The sequence below is a fragment of the Pan troglodytes genome, chromosome 15 (assembly GCF_028858775.2).
Source record: "Pan troglodytes isolate AG18354 chromosome 15, NHGRI_mPanTro3-v2.0_pri, whole genome shotgun sequence".
In the NCBI taxonomy this organism is placed as follows: Eukaryota; Metazoa; Chordata; class Mammalia; order Primates; family Hominidae; genus Pan; species Pan troglodytes.
Genome location: NC_072413.2, coordinates 66,589,915 through 66,605,944, shown reverse-complemented (window position 1 = coordinate 66,605,944; position 16,030 = coordinate 66,589,915). Strand labels below are relative to the sequence as shown.

Sequence of the window (16,030 nt, the reverse complement as noted above, 5' to 3'; positions counted from 1 at the left end):
TGGAAGTGCTAGGAGAGCTGTGATTGGCAGGCCTCACTCCCTGCCCACCTTCCCTCTTAGCTTCCCCAGAACCATAGCCCCCTTTAGACTGGGCATATGGGCAGATAACAAAGGATATCATGCTGGGGACACATTTCTGAGAGGGGGTGACTGCCCTTGCCCTTAAATATGAGTTGCCTTTTCCAAATATCCCTGCAATGTAAAGCGATCGGCAAAGGGGACCACAGCCGTTGGTTCTACACCCATCAAACATGTGCTGAAATCAGATTCTTTTCTAAGCAACACATCCATATTATGCCACCATTCAGACGAAACCAAGAGCTAATCATCCTGAGTATGAGATGTGTTCTCTGGTGAGATGCCTGGACCTCCACGGGGGAGGTTGTTCTCTTGAGAAAATGCCGACTTCCCCTCATCTTTCAGAGGCCCCCTTCCTGACCAAAAGGCTCAAGGTAAGCAAAGCTAGAGCCCAGTGTTTGGGCTACATTCCAGACTCCTGGTGTTCCCAACCCAGAGGGGTTATACTCACTGCAAATCTTTACTCTCCCTAAAAGCAGTTTAACAGAAAGAAGACATTTGATCTTTCCCTAGTACATCTCAGTAGTTTGATTTTCACTGTCATGTGAATTCAAGACATAGAAAAATAAAACACAAAGCCCTACTGGCCCTACTGGTTTATCCATCATATTCTATTACCTTCTAAGAAGTCTGCCTTATTAGCATATCTGATCACTTGAGGAACACCTGGCTAGAATGTTTAGGTGGTAGCAAGGGAATGATTGGCTTATTTTCCTCCCCAGATGTCACTCTTTGGGCTCTCCACCCAGGGTCACTACCAGCCCATATGGCACCTATGTACAAGTTAGAAAAGGCACCCCTTCCTCTTTGTGGATACAGCCATGCCAGGGCACAGCTTGGCAGGACGAGTGCAGGCTGAATTTCAGCCCCCATCTGCCTTCTATGCATGTTGGCCTTTTGCAGTGAACAGCCTGTGAAACTGTACGTGGTGGCCTTGCCTATACTCAATGTCACTAGCTCTCATTTCTCTTCTTGGAAAGGTGCATGTTGGAGAGGGAAGGGAAAGAAGATGCTTGTTGCTGTTCATTACGGACAGGTTCCCCAAGAGTGACACCGTACTGTGGGCATGTTTTGAGGTCTGGGAGAGTTTCAGGGCATTTTATAGCTGGGCCAACTTTCCCTGGGACTGAGAAGTAGGGCTTGGAAATTAAGGCAGTCCTGGGGGAGGGAACAGCTGGTCAGTCTGCCCATAATCCTGCCCAGAAACCTGACAGCAAACAGCCCTGGATTTGCTCATTTGAATGCTTTAGGGGAATTTCCAAGAACCCTTCACCCTCTTATGAGAAAAAGAAGGTAGGTCCGTGGTGCTATTCTCCCCTTGCCTCCCGTGAGCTTCGGTCTGTGGTTAGGACATCTGGGCACAGGAAGTATTAACCTGTCTCCGCTTTCAGATCTAAATCCAGTCACCTGTCAAGGGGCTTGCCTTCCTCACTTTGATGAATTAATTTACAGAGTTCTCCATGGTGTGGTCTGAGGGTGTCAGGAGGGGGCGAGTCTAGAAGACTCCCTGCGGGATCTCAGGGGTATCGTTTTCCCCAGCTGTGACCCAGCATAAACACCTCTAAAATTGAATGAACAGCACATAGCACGTCCATAACACAAATAGACCTCAGGAGGAATCGTGATATCCAGTTTTTGTTTTTGTTTTTGTTTTTTGTAGATGGATACATTAATAGACCCAGCATCAAATCCTGTAAGTCACCAAGGGCTATCAGGAAATGTAGAGATACTTGTTCATTGCCCATTCCATTCATTCATTCATTCATTCATTCATTCATGAAACAACTGAGTATCTACCATGTGCCAGCCCTGTGTTAGGCTCTGGGGGTGAGGAAGTGAGTGACAGAAATGCACTCTTGCCTTTAATTTAAATGCCATCACCTCAGAAAGGCCTTCTGTGACCACCCTCTTCCTAGACTTGTGACCTCCTGAGAACTCCCTTTTGGTAAACAGCCTCCCGCTTTAATTACTTGATCCATATTTGTCTTCCCCACTAGACTCAGCTTCAGGAGGAGAGAGACCATGCCTGCAGGAATCAAAATGAATCAGCACCAATCCTGACCCAAGATGATATGGGTTGACTGAATCAGTTGTTCCTCATCAAGTATACTGGAAGTCAGAATGGCTCCTCCTCCATGATGCCCCTGTACTTAGAGCATCTGGCGTCTGTGAAGGGTCTAATCCCAAGTGAGGATTCTGCTCCTGAGACAGCCAGGACCAGACGATTGCCAAGGTCCCTCCAGCCTAAAGGCAGTGACTCTAGGACAGATGGGGCTCTGGAGGCCTGGATGGTAACAGGGTAACTGGAGCTCAGGAATGGAGGCCAGGTTAGAGGCATGCCTGCCCAGTCATTCCAGGTGCCCAGGTTCCAGGCTTATCCCTCTTTAGGAGAGAAGTAAAGACATGAAGAGGAACCCTCTGTGGGCCTGTGCTGACCCATCTGCCACCCCTAACCAGAGGCATGAGTGACATGGGAAAGGGGAGTGGCGTTGGGGCTGCTTGGCCTGCCTCCTGCACCCCAAAGCTCTGGGTTCGATTACACTCATTGTCACTGTGCACAGAACCCACGTCACCACTGAGGAGATCAGCTGGGCCCTGGTTGCTGACAGCATTGTTTTATTCTTGCTAAGCCACTACATCTTGGCTTTGTTGTTATGTTTCCAATAGCAACAGGAGAAAAGACAACTTTTTCTGCTTTGGGAGCTTATTTTTTTCTCCCGTAGGAGAAAGCCCCAGCCTGAAGACTTGATGTCCTTGGGGCCCCAATGTGGCCTTAGCCCAGACCCTGGGGGCCAGTAAGGAGAAGTCCAGCTTAGCTCTGCCCCAGGGAAACAGTGGGTGGCTGAAGTCATGGAGGATCCAGGAGCCGGGAGCTATCAACTCTTCTGGAATTGGGCTCAGCTGCCCTTTTTAGTTTTGAATGGCTACAAAATATCCACGGTGGCTGTCTTGGGTAGGCCTAAAGCATAGACAGTGGAGAAAGGAAAAGGAGAGAAAAAAGGAACTTAAGAGTAGAGGAGAAAGGAGTGGGAGAGAATGGCAAGAGAAGAAAGGTGGCTGTGGAGAAGTGCAGTGACACCATCAGCACCCTTGGGCATCACTTGGCATTTGAAGCCAAAGAGGATGACCCCACAGGCCTGGATGAAAAATATAGAGGTTCTCTCTGGCAAGGGGCTTTTGCTTTCCATTGAGAAGGAGCTGCCATCATGAATGGATAGATGGATGCATGGACAGGTGGGTGGGTGGATGAATGAAACAATAAGCGTGGTATTCCCAGGATTGAATGAATGATAAAGGAAGGAAAAATAAGTGAGAAGTGAGAGAATCCAATGAGGGGTTAAGCCATCTTAGGTAGGGATTGCCAAGGAGTGGTTTGGGAGGGCCTTGCCCCGTCCCCTCCAGTCTCCATTGGCTTCCCCTAAAGTCTTTCTAAGTAAATAAACATGCAATCTAAGTGGAAAAATAGAGTGTTTACTATACAAAACAGCCTGATGAAAACCCCCTGGCTCCTGTGTCAGCCAACATTCCATCCATAGGTTCTCCTTTACAGAAACTCCCGAGCTGCCACTCATCAACTACAAGGCATTGTGTCTGCTTTTTCCAAATCCCATCCCAGACCAATTGTATTCAGGCTGTGGACAGACAGGTGAGGACCTGAAACATGATTAGAGGATATAGGGAAAATAAACTTTAGATTCACTTGAGAATAGGAAGAGTTAAAGGGCCTTAAGCCTTTCAGTCACTCCTACTTAGGGATTTGGGGTATTAATTAACAATAGCAAATCATTGGGTAGATTGTCTCTGCTCTCCCTTCAGTAAAAAATGTCAGGTATAGGCACTCCTTCCTATGCCCAGTAGGAATAGTTCACTGGGGCCAGGATCAAGGGTTAGGGGTCAAAGGACTATACTCTCTAAGCCTTGAACCAATAATGTGAGCAGCTAGTGCAGAAGTGAGCAAGGCTCTTCTTTCATGGAAGGTTCTTATCAGAAACCAGAGCTGTCTGGAGGGACACAGTGAGTCAGATTACAACAGCTACCCATGGTGGGGACAGGTCAGAAGGGGTCACGCAGAGGCTGTAGGGAAGGTTGCTATTCTTAGGCCCCTACTACCTCAGGCGTCTGCTGACTCACTTGGGAATCTCTGGACTCCTGGGTAGATCCAGTCCAATAACCTGCCTAGTTCTTGGGTAAGCCTGTATTGCCTTTAATGATAATAAATAACAAGAAAATATAGACTTTTTCTCTAAAAGAAAGATGCAATATCATGTTTAAGCCTATGCAAGAGGAAGGGTAAGGAGGTCTGATTCCCAGAGAAGCATCAATCTTACCTCAGATCTTGGAAAGACTCCTGGAAGGAAAGGGAGAGAGAGAGAGGCTAACCCCGGGGTAGTGGCCCTGGAGGCTTTGGTACTGAGTCACAACATGGGTAGGGGAAAGGTACATTATATTTGGGGCAAGGATCAAGTGAAAGTCTAGGAAAAACATCAACCTTGGAGACTGAATAGGCTTGCCACATTAGAAGCCTCAAAAGGGGACTTAAGTGTCCCTTTGATTAAGGAGAAGACAGAAAAGGTGCACTATGCAGAAAATAACCTCCTCAGGAAGGCAAGTAGGTTTAATGGGTTTTCACAGAAAGGTGGGAGACCATTTCATTTTCCCTTTCTTAGGACAGGGATCTGGGGATGTTTGCCTGAGAGGTTATATGTTCGTTGTGGCCTAATGTCTTTCAGAGTAGACTGTCACCAACTCTGACTCCTCCTGCTCATGGATTCCTTCCACCATACCTTTGGTTTCCATTTCTAAATGTGCTTCAGCCTGGGGGAGGCTGCAGTAAATGACTCTGTCTAACTTGCTTCCTTGACCTTAGGACTAACCTTTTAAAACTCATGACTTTTCCTTCTTTATTTAAAATCTCTATCTTTTAACTTTTTTTTTCTTTTTTTTTTTTTTTTGAGATGGAGTCTCACTCTGTCACCCAGGCCGGAATGCAGTGGTGCGATCTCACTCACTGCAAGCTCCACCTCCCAGGTTCACACCATTCTCCTGCCTCAGCCTCCTGAGTAGCTGGGACTACAGGTGCCTGGATAATTTTTCTGTATTTTTAGTAGAGACGGGGTTTCACCGTGTTAGCAAGGATGGTCTCGATCTCCGGACCTCATGATCCACCCACCTCAGCCTCCCAAAGTGCTGGGATTACAGGCATGAGCCACCATGCCCGGCCTTTTAACTTTTTAATTAACTCATTCTATTGATCTGTCTTTCTAGTTAAAAAAAAAAAAAAAAAAATCTTCTCCAGGGAGCATGTATCAGGAGGGAAAAGAGTCCCTTGTGTGTTAAGCCCTACTGGCTAGGGTTAAAAGCTGAGTTGCTTGTGTGAACTTGACCTTGAGCATGATTCCCAAATGATAGTTGTCTCTACGTGAGTGGTCTTTATCTGGCCTCCTCCTCTCTTAGCACTGACCAGGCTATATCTGTGGCTAAGACCTAGAGGAAAAGACTTGGGTTAGCCTGTGAAGCAGAGCAGCTGAGCTAGGAATTCTAAGAATGGGGGACAAAAGAAAAAAAAAAGGTAGGGAAGGTGGAGGGGGCACTTCTTTCCTCAGGTCTGCTGCTATGGTACAGCCTCCTGAATTTGAGTTTCTCAAGTAGTCAGGGCTAGGCTCAAGTTGTCAGGGCTAGGCTAAGGGCAAACTGAGGCTAGAGTCAGTAAAGTGATCTGCCTATGGTCTTACAATTACTGGGCAGTAGATGGTTTACATTTAGAGGCAGCATCAACAACCCTGTAGTATCAGTTAGAATTCTGGTGGAGAAAAAGAGGAGAATTTAATGAAGGGATTATTTATCAAGCTATGGACAGGATTTAGGGGAACTAACAAAGGAAGGTGCAATACTTTAAGCTTAATCACATTGAAGAGGCATTACCCTCCCTAAATCCAAAGGGTCAAGAGGAAGGAATAGTTAGGAGAATCCACAGAGAGTACCTGTAAGGAGAGGGCCTCCCCATAGGATGGTGACAGTGCAACTTTTGGTAGAGGGGCAAAACTAATCCACAGTGATTTGACAGGAAAGGATCTAGGGGAATAAACATCCTTTCTGTCTTGTAGTTTCCTGTTTGTGTCTCTTTTTGCCTGAGCACAACTAGAAACTAGAGGTCAACGGTGCCCCATTGATGCAATCTAGACAGGTCGACAGGCCAAAGGGTGGCGAGTGAATCTGGAGAGCAAATGTAAGATAGCCAGCCACCTGGGAACACAGATGAGATTTGTTTGTAGTAATTTCCAAAATTTTTTGCCTCTGTCTCCATTGCCATACCTGTTCCTGCATGGCTTGCAGATGCTAGAGTTTTTCTGCTGCTTCCTTATATCTTGGAACCCCCAGCCAGGTTATCAGGTCCAGTTTCTGGGCCTGCCTGCTATCATTCACCATTTCTTTATCAAAACCTGTTCTTAAGATTTTTGCTTCTGGCCATGACAAAGCAACAGGATCCAGATTTACCCTCCCCCTGTATCCCTTGGGATTTGAAGCCAAAGAGGATGACCCCGCAGGCCTGGATGAAAAATATAGAGGTTGGCCTGGCCAACATGGTGAAACCCTGTCTCTACCAAAACTAGAAAACAACAAAATAAATGTACTGACGGCTTCAGATATTGCACAACACGCAGTGCAGAACTATGACCCATGAGATAAAGAAAATACATGTGGTAAATGATCATGACAGTTTCTGATTGGAGGCACATTCTGGACTTTACAGCAGGGGAAACAACATCCCAAGCACAGTATGGTAGTCTTGTTAAGTTAAAATACAGAAATGAAGGTCAAGGAGACTGTAGTTGGAAACTGTGGGGCAGAATTCTACAAAAGAGGGGACCATGTAAAAAAAGCTCCAGAAATCTGCACAAGTGCCCTGTTGAGTGCTTAATACTAAGATGTTCATACCCAGAGTGAAGCTTTGTAAGTCTGGGCAAAGAATGACCAGAAGCTATAAGCTGAAAATTTCAGAGTTCACAGGGGATTCTGAGATGTAAAAATATCAACCAGCTTGATCAGCTGGGGCATTTAGTAGAGATCCAATGAGGTTCATATGCAGATAGTAAGACTGAACTATCCCTAGAATAAAAGAAACGTTAGGTTCATTCTAACGAAGCTAAAAACAAGCCTCTAAAGGAATAATCTTATCCATAAGTAACTGCCTGCTGGATAAAAACTCAATACTCCTTAAAGGAGGATTTAAAAATATACAAACATTCAACAATGTAACCTTTAAAATATCCAACATCTAAGCAAAAATTACTAGACTCACCAGGTAGCAGAAAAATGTGACCCATATCAGGAAAAAAGGCAATTAATAGAAACATGCCTGAAAATGACAGAGTTGAAAAGACAGAATGAACAGACAGGCACGTTAAAACAGCTGTTTAAGTATGCAAAATATACTCCAGGATTTTAAGAAAAACATACATAAAATGAGGAAAGAATGCACTTCTTGTGGTGGAAAAGACAATATCTGAAATGAAAGGTCAGTGGCTGAAATTCAAAGCAAACTAGATGCTACAAGGAGAAAAGTAAAACTGAAAACAGCAATAGTAACTATCCAAAATGAAGCACCAAGAGGAAGAAGACTTCAAAAACAAAACAAAACAAAACAAAAAACCCAGAAATGAACAAAGTCCCATCAATCCTTGAGCAATATCAAGTGGTCTAACATATGTATAATTGAAAAAGAGAAAAGAGGGAGAACAAATTTTTGACAAAAATCAAGGCTGAAAAATTTCCAAATTTGTTAAAAACTATAAATACCACAGATCCAGGAATCACAATGAACCCCAATCAAAATAAGCAAGGGAAATCACACCATCATACCAAAGTACATCATAATAAATTACTAAAATAAGTAATAAAGAGAAAATCTTAAAAGTAGTCTGAAAAAAGCTGTATTTTATAGTGTCATAGAGAGTATAGGAAATACTGCAGACTTCTGATCAAAACAATGCAAGCCAGAAGACAATGGAATACTTTCTTTGATATACTGAATGATACACAAATCAAATTCTGTATCCAGCGGTATAATGAAGACTTTTTGAGATAAATGAAAGCTTAGAGAATTCGCCATCAGCAGATCTACCCTAAAGAAATGTTAACATAAGTTTTTTACAAAGAAGGAAAATAATACTTGGATCTACACAAAAGAATGAAGAGCACCAGAAATGGGAAACATGAGGATAAATATTAAAATTTTTCATTAAAAATTTCTTTAAAATATTAAAGCAAAAATAATAAAGTAGTTTAGAGTTCATAACATATGCAGAAATAAAATTTATAGCAGCAATAGCACAAAGGACAAGAGCATGTAGCTAAAAGTCAATGGTCTAGATAAAATGAAATAACAAAAAAGAACCCTCACTTCAAAAAAAGGCAAGGAAAGATGCAAAAGGTAACAAAGAACAGATGGAACGAGTAGAAAACAAATAGTAAGATGACATACCTAAACCAAACATGTATGTTACATGTACTTGTAATTAAATGCAAATGGTCCAAATACCCCAATTAAAGGTCAGGCACTATCAGACTGGATTTAAAAAGCAAGAAATTCATTTTAAATATAAAAACAGAAATAGTTTAAAAGTAAAAGAATGAAAAAAGATATGCTGTGCAATGCTTATCACAAGACAGCTGGAGTAGCTATATTAATAATAAAAAAAGAAGACTTTAGGACAAGGAATAGCACCAGAGATAAAGAGAGACAATTTCATAGTGACAAAAAGGAAAATTTAAGCCAGGTGCAGTGGCTCACGCCTGTAATCCCAGCACTTTGGGAGGCTGAGGCAGGTGGATCATGAGGTCAGGACATCGAGACCATCCTGGCTAACACAGTGAAACCCCATCTCTAATAAAAATACAAAAAATTAGCTGAGCATTGTGGTGGACGCCTGTAGTCCCAGCTACTCGGGAGGCTGAAGCAGGAGAATGGTGTGAACCCGGGAGGCAGAGCTTGCAGTGAGCAGATATCACGCCACTGCACTCCAGCCTGGGTGACAGAGCGAGACTCCGTCTCAAAAAAAAAAAAGAAAAATTTAAGAAGATTTAACAATTCTAAATGTTTGTGTACCTGCTAACAGAACTTCATAATATATGAATCAAAAACTGACAAAAGTTAAAGAGGAAATAGACAAAACCACAGTCATAGTTTGAATATATACATTTCATCATTCCTCTCTCAAGAATTAATAAAACAAATAGTCAGAAAAATCAGTAAACCAGTAAGGATACAGATGATCCCAGAACTTTGGGAGGCCAAGGCGGGTGGATCACAAGGTCAAGAGATCAAGACCATCCTGGCCAACATGGTGAAATCCCATCTCTACCAAAAATACAAAAATTAGCTGGGCATGGTGGCATGCAGCTGTAGTCCCAGCTACTTGGGAGGCTGAGGCAGGAGAATCGCTTGAACCCAGGAGGCAGAGGTTGCAGTGAGCTGAGATCATGCCAGTGCACTCCAAGAAAGCTAGGTCAATTGCTCATATGACTAGCATTTCTACTCCTAGGTATGTACCCAAGAGTATTGAAAATCCATGTCCACACACACTGTATATGAATGTTCATAGCAGCATTATTCATTTTAGCCAGAAAGTGGAAACAACTCAAATGTGCATCAACTGATGAACAGATAAACAAAATGTGGTCTATCCATACCATGGAATATTATTCAGCTATGAAAACAAATGACATTCCAATACATGCTACAACATGGATGAACCTTGAAAACACTATGCTCATTGAAAGAAGCCAAACACAAAAGGTCACATATTGTATAATTCCGTTTATATGAAATGTCCAGAATAAGCAAATCCATAGAGATGGACAGTAGAATAGTGGTTGCCAGAGGAAAGGGGAAGGAGGAATGGGGAGTGACGGCCAATGCATATGGAGTCTCTTTTGGGGGTGATGAAAATATTCTGAACTAGATAATGGTGATAATTGCACAATTTTGTGAATATACTAAAAATCATGGAATTGTACACTTTAAGAGGGTGAATTTTATGGTATGTCAAGTATATCTCAATTAAAAAAATAAGTATTTCGTATAAATGATTTTATGCCCCAGTGTTGATAATGGATAAAGGCTTAATGAGAGACTCTTCTCAGCAATATGGTTCAACTCAGACCAACTCCTCCCTACAAAGGCTACAGAATCTATTTTTTCAAAAAGTCCAGCTCTTAGGACCTTTGTTCTTAGCTGTGGTTGCTACCAGGCTGCCTCTGAGGCCTGAAAAATCGTGTCATAGGCAGTAGAGGTTGAATTTTGTATTTTAGTATCTATGCTTACTTTCCTGCAGTATGAGTTCTTTAAAGTCTATTGCTAACTTGCACTCATAGGCTGAATTGAAAGAATAAAGGATCATAGTGAGGCACTTTACAGTTTATAAAAAAGCATGTTCACATTCACCACTCTTTTGATTTTACGCATTTAGATTTAAATTGGGCGTTCTGAATGGCCACACAACAGCAGGCCCTAAACTCTAGCCCCAACCTCTCTGACTCCAAAAATCGAGTCATTCTTAAAACAACTAAAATGTGCTTCTGAGCAAGTTATGGAGAAATGGCCTGCCACTCGCCCTCCCAAGAATATTATGAAGGCTCTTAGCCATTTAAGGAACAACTTCTGGCCAGGCAGGGCGGCTCACACCTGTAATCCCAGCACTTTGGGAGGTCAAGGTGGGCGGATCACGAAGTCAGGAGATCGAGACCATCCTGGCTAACACGGTGAAACCCCATCTCTACTAAAAATACAAAAAAACTAGCTGGGTGTGGTGGTGGGCTCCTGTAGTCCCAGCTACTCAGGAAGCTGAGGCAGGAGAATGGCATGAACCTGGGAGGCAGAACTTGCAGTGAGCTGAGATCGTGCCACTGCACTCCAGCCTGGGTGACAGAGTGAGACTCCATCTCAAAAAAAAAAAAAGAAAAACAGAACAACTTCCACTAACAATCTTTTTTTTTTTTGAGACAGAGTTTTGCTATTGTTGCCCAGGCTGGAGTGCAATGGTGTGATCTTGGCTCACTGCAACCTCCACCTCCTGGGTTCAAGCAATTCTCCTGCCTCAGCCTCCCAAGTAGCTGGGATTATAGGCGTAAGTCACCATGCCTGGCTAATTGTTTTGTATTATTAGTATAGACAGGGTTTCACCATGTTGGGCAGGCTGGTCTTGAACTCCTGACCTCAGGTGATCCGCCCACCTTGGCCTCCCAAAGTGCTGGGATTACAGGCGTAAGCCACCACGCCTGGCCTCCACTAACAATCTTATATTGGTCTGCATTATGCAGAATGACCTGGACTATTAGTCATGGGGCAGGCCCAGATGTTAAATAGCTTGGTCCAGTATGCTCACCTCATTAACCATGTGGTTTGTGGGTCCATTTTCACTCCTGCAGGGACACACACACACACACACACACACCTCTCTTTACAGCAAGATAAAGAGTCACCTATCTTTTCCCAGCAGTGCTGTGACCAGGGCTGAGTTCCCACTTGCATTTCCTTCCTCCCTCTCTCCCTCCCCCTTCCTCCCTTCCCCTCTTCCTCCTTCCTTCCCTCCCTTCCTTCCTTCTTTCCTTTTTTCCTTCCTTTTTATGGTCAAATATACATAACATAAAATTTATCACTGTAACCATTTTTAACTGTACTGTTTAGGGGTGTTAAGTACATTCTCACTGATGTCCAGCCATCACCATTATCTATCTCCACAACTTCTTCATCTTGAAAAACAGAAACTTTGTATCCATAAAACATTAACTCCCCGTTCCCCTCTCTGCACCCCAGCCTCTGGTAATCACCACTCTACTTTCTGTTTCTGTGAATTTGACTCCTCTAGGTACCTCATGTAAGTGGAATCACACAATATTTGTCCTTTGGCCACTTGTATTCCTTGATGGCAAAGAGTCATCTTGTTCCAGAGCTGGCCCATAGGACCAGGTGTTTGATGTGGTAGCCGGGAAGGATAGCAAGAGGAAGGATAGCAGATTCTGGAGTGCAAACACATCCCCAGACAGAATCAGGAGGGCTCCCCTCATCCTGTCGACAGCTGGAAATTCTTTCTGCTCTTCTACAAGTTGAGTGTTACAAACAGGAGACTTTTCAAGCCCAATCCCAAACACAGGAATTCGTCCCCGTCAGTCTGTCTCCTGGGCCCCATTGAGACAGCTGGACTTCCCACGCAAGTGAAAGCATTCAACTGGGAGTGCCTTTTCCTGGGTCAGCCTGTTCCAGCTTACCCTTGAAGGAGACCATCAGCTCCTTAAGAGCAACAGCTATTTTTCTGTCCCAAGTTGTGTAGAATGCAGTGTAGAGCACTTTGAAAATGTCCATTTTGGCTATTAGCAGCAATCAATGCAATCTATACCAGCTCAGGTTGGCATGATAATTTTGTTTACTTAGCCAGTCCTTTGAAATTCACAGCAAGGATATAAGCCTTATGCATGATCCTCCCACTGGTTTTCGTACAGGTGAATGAACCGATTCCTTATTGCTGAAAAAAAAATCTTACACTGGACTTGGAGTCAGGCCACAGCTAGACTGGAAGCAAGGAGACTAGAAAGCAAACGTGGACCTGACAGGCTCTGTGATGTCCCAGGCCTAATCTGGTGGGAGTCCTGAGAACAGCCTGTGCTGTGTGTGCCCAGGTGCAAAGAATATGTAAACCTTTCTCAAGTGAAAAAGCTTAGCTTTTTCCAAATTCCCATTTGAGACTGCCTGTGCGACTGCACAGTGTGCACACTCATGCGGATAGGTGGAGTCCTATTCAACTTCTACAGAACACACTAATTTGTTGATTTGTTTTATTTCTATATGGTACCTTTCCTCCTAGGAGCTGCAAGGCTTAATAAGCTTCAGCAATCCTTTTACAATAGAGATGCTGCAAGGAGGGCAGAAGCTCTAATCACTCTGCAGAAGACCCAGCTGGAGGAAATGAGATCTCACGTGGGGATCAAGGGTTGTAGGAGTGGGAAGAAGATGTAGAGAAGAACTTTTTCACTGGAGACATTGTAAAACCATGACATCCTTTGCTGAAAGGGACAAGGAAGCAACTTCCCTGGAGGTTCAGAAAGTAGAATTATAGTTGCTGTCGGATGTTAAATGTAGATCTGGAAGTCGTGGTGAAAAACTAGGCTGGGTTACACTGGATGCTCATCCAAAGTCTCTGTTCTGATTCCAGTTGCCCAGTTTGTAGGAGGAAGAGCAGAAGAGAGGACAGTTGAGTGCATCTGTGGAGGGCACATGGAGACACTGGGTAACAGCCTGGGATTCCTTGTTTTTCCGAGCACCACATCAGGTATCAGGAAGGTAGGGCTGGGATGTGAGTCTGCTGCTGACCAGCATTCTGACCTGGGGCTGACTCTGGCCACAGTTCTAACAACTGTGAAATGAGAGAATAAGATCTGATTTAAATGCAACAAACTTTTATTAAAGATGTGTAGGAAACAACATTGAATAATAACTGTTCATGGCCTGCAGGGTTACACAGCTAGGGAGATGACACACACACACACACACACACACACACACACACACACACACACACATTCAGATGTGGTTATAATAGGGAATGAACAATATTTTAAGGGAAAATGAGGCAGGAGAGAAATTGGTTTCACCTTTGGAGGAGGTAGGCCTTGAGTATGATTGAATAAGGTGCTGATGGGTGGAAATGGATGTAAAGAACAGGAGGTGTCTCTGGAAGATAAAACAGGCGAACAAAAAGAGGGACCAGAAGACTGGGCAGGTGCAGAGGGTCAGTTCTGGGAGTGAGCAGCAGGTGGCTATAGTGTGAGCACAGGTACATATCACATGGCAGGGACTCAGGCAACATCTGCTGAGTGACAAGTGGCGGCAGTGAGGTTGTACTGGAGGACAGGGAGGCCTGTTCCTGGCAGGGGAGCCACATGCATGTGGAGCTCATATGGGTTTCTAAAAGGGAGACAGGCCACTCTGATGGGCTCTGTGTCCAAGGACAGGGAGACCACGGGAAGCGAGGCCCAAAGGCTGAGAGGTAAGGTCCAGGGAGGAGAAGGAAAGGGTTTGAATTCAGATAGCAACACCGGAGTGGGAGGGATCTGAAAAATAGAGCAGAAGCTCCTTCAGGCATCCGGAGGCTGACCAGACATGCAGGGAGACAGAGAAGAAAGAGATGAAGAGAAAGCTGGGTTTTGAGCCTGGGCAGTGGGGAGGGTAGAAATACAGAAAGAGACAAGCAGCCTCAAGGAGAGGTTTGGGGAGGAGATGATCAGTTCAATTTCGTGAGAAGTTCTGCAGGGTGTCTAAGCAGAGACGGCCAGCAGAGTAGGCAGGGAGAAATGTGGGGATCTGGGGAGCTGGAAATCGGGGGCTCATGGAAGCACTGGCTGAAGATGTGGACGCGGAGGAGACAGAAGCGACGTGCTGGGAGAGGAGGCCCGGCCGGCAGAGGAGCAGGTAAAAAGCACGGGGATGGAGAGAAAATGGAAGCCTGGCAGGAAGTCACCAGGAGAACCCATGGAGGGGAGGCAAAGGGTGGGTGGGAAGCCCAGAAACTCTGAGGAGGCAGCTAGGGGGTTGGCTCCTGGGCCACTGAGAATGGCCTTCAGTAGCAGCCGATGGCCAGGGCTGGAGAAGAGGAAGGTGAAAGGACCCAGTGAGAAGTGTGTGATAAGGGGGACAAGAGCAGAGATGGTGTGCTGAGAGAAAGCCGTCTAAGGGAAGCCCTTTTAGGACAAGGAAGAGGACGCCATGCTTGTGGCTGTGCACTGGAAGCACTGGAGATCTTGCTGCCACACAGCTTCCGGTCCAGGCTGAGGACGGCGGCCACTTGGTGTGGAAGACACAGGAGCTGTTGCATTTGCACCCAGGTATGGAAGTTAGTTTTGCAAAGGAGGTGGGGACATCCTCTGCTCTCGAGGGAAGGAAGGGTGGTGGTGTGAGTGAGTGAGCTCTGAGGGGGGTGAGAGGAGACTCCAGGGGCCCTGTGGGAAGGCCTGGACCTGCTCAGTAAGGGGCGTGCTGAGAGATTCTGCAGGTAGAAGGTAGAGGTGGGGATCTGGGGCATCTGAGGAGAGTGACAGTGGCCACTGACAGTGGCCTCAGGGGAGAGCCAGACTCAGCCTGTGCTGGGCCTGCAGCCGCACCTCCTCTGGGGCCTGGCAGCTGAAGGTTTGGAGTGAATGGAGTGGATGGCCATGAGGGGCCCTCGGGGCAGGCCTGGGTAAAGTTGAGAGTGAGGGTGCTGAATGCCGAGATCAGGCGGGCAAGGGAGCCCAGGGAAGCTTCTAGGGGGAGAGACGGGGGCACAAGAGCCAGGGTGACAGCAGGAGAAGGAACAGGTGAAGGGAGGAAGCTGCGGCCAGAGAGTGGACATCAGCAGCCAAGGTCTCAGGGTAGATGGCTGGAGGTGTCTGAGGGAGCCAGGCAGGTAAGTGACAGATAGACCAGTGCAGAGGTTGAGAAGTGGGGGCCCCGGAGGAGGGGCCACAGCATGGAGAAGGGAGTATCTGGGCCGGCTGCAGAGCTGATGGGTGACAGAGGAAGAGGGACCAGCAGGGCTGGAGCCCAGAGCCTTGGCTGGGGAAACTGCTGTGGACAGCCCTCCTCTTCATTCAGCAATAGCACCTGTTGGGAAACCAGGAGGCTCCCAGAGGCAAAGGGGGCCTGCTCTGTTCATGCTCACTTAACCCCACTCCTTGAGGGCCTGGGCTGAGGTGCTGATGCCTGAGTTTCATGCCCGGGAACTGTGATGGTGAGGGGAGGGCATGAAAGGTGGCTCCTTCAGCTACTGACCCATGGCCCTACAGCCTGCCCAGGAGTACTCTGCAGCCGCCAGCTACCTGCAGCTGCTCTCCTCCTCCAGGGAGGTTAAAGCCCCATTCTAGGTCAGGCCCTTAGGCAGGGAGAGTCCAGCATTTCCTCTTTCACAGCCCCGGGACTTCC

At 45.7% G+C, this 16,030-nt stretch overlaps 1 protein-coding gene across 6 annotated transcripts in view; it reads right to left on the bottom strand.

The window, feature by feature from the left end:
• RAD51B (RAD51 paralog B) overlaps nucleotides 1-16,030 on the bottom strand; it is a 914,255-nt gene that overhangs the window by 107,991 nt on the left and 790,234 nt on the right. Inside the window, exon 11 of one of the 6 annotated variants that reach the window (XM_016926251.3) lies at nucleotides 11,693-13,487. The exons of 4 other annotated variants lie outside the window; for them this stretch is intronic. In XM_016926251.3, the coding sequence (XP_016781740.1) occupies nucleotides 13,246-13,487 (242 nt within the window). In that variant the 3' untranslated portion in view covers nucleotides 11,693-13,245. Of the gene's footprint in view, nucleotides 1-11,692; nucleotides 13,488-16,030 lie in introns of those variants that run through there. One more of the 6 variants, XM_063793610.1, reaches the window with a different exon arrangement.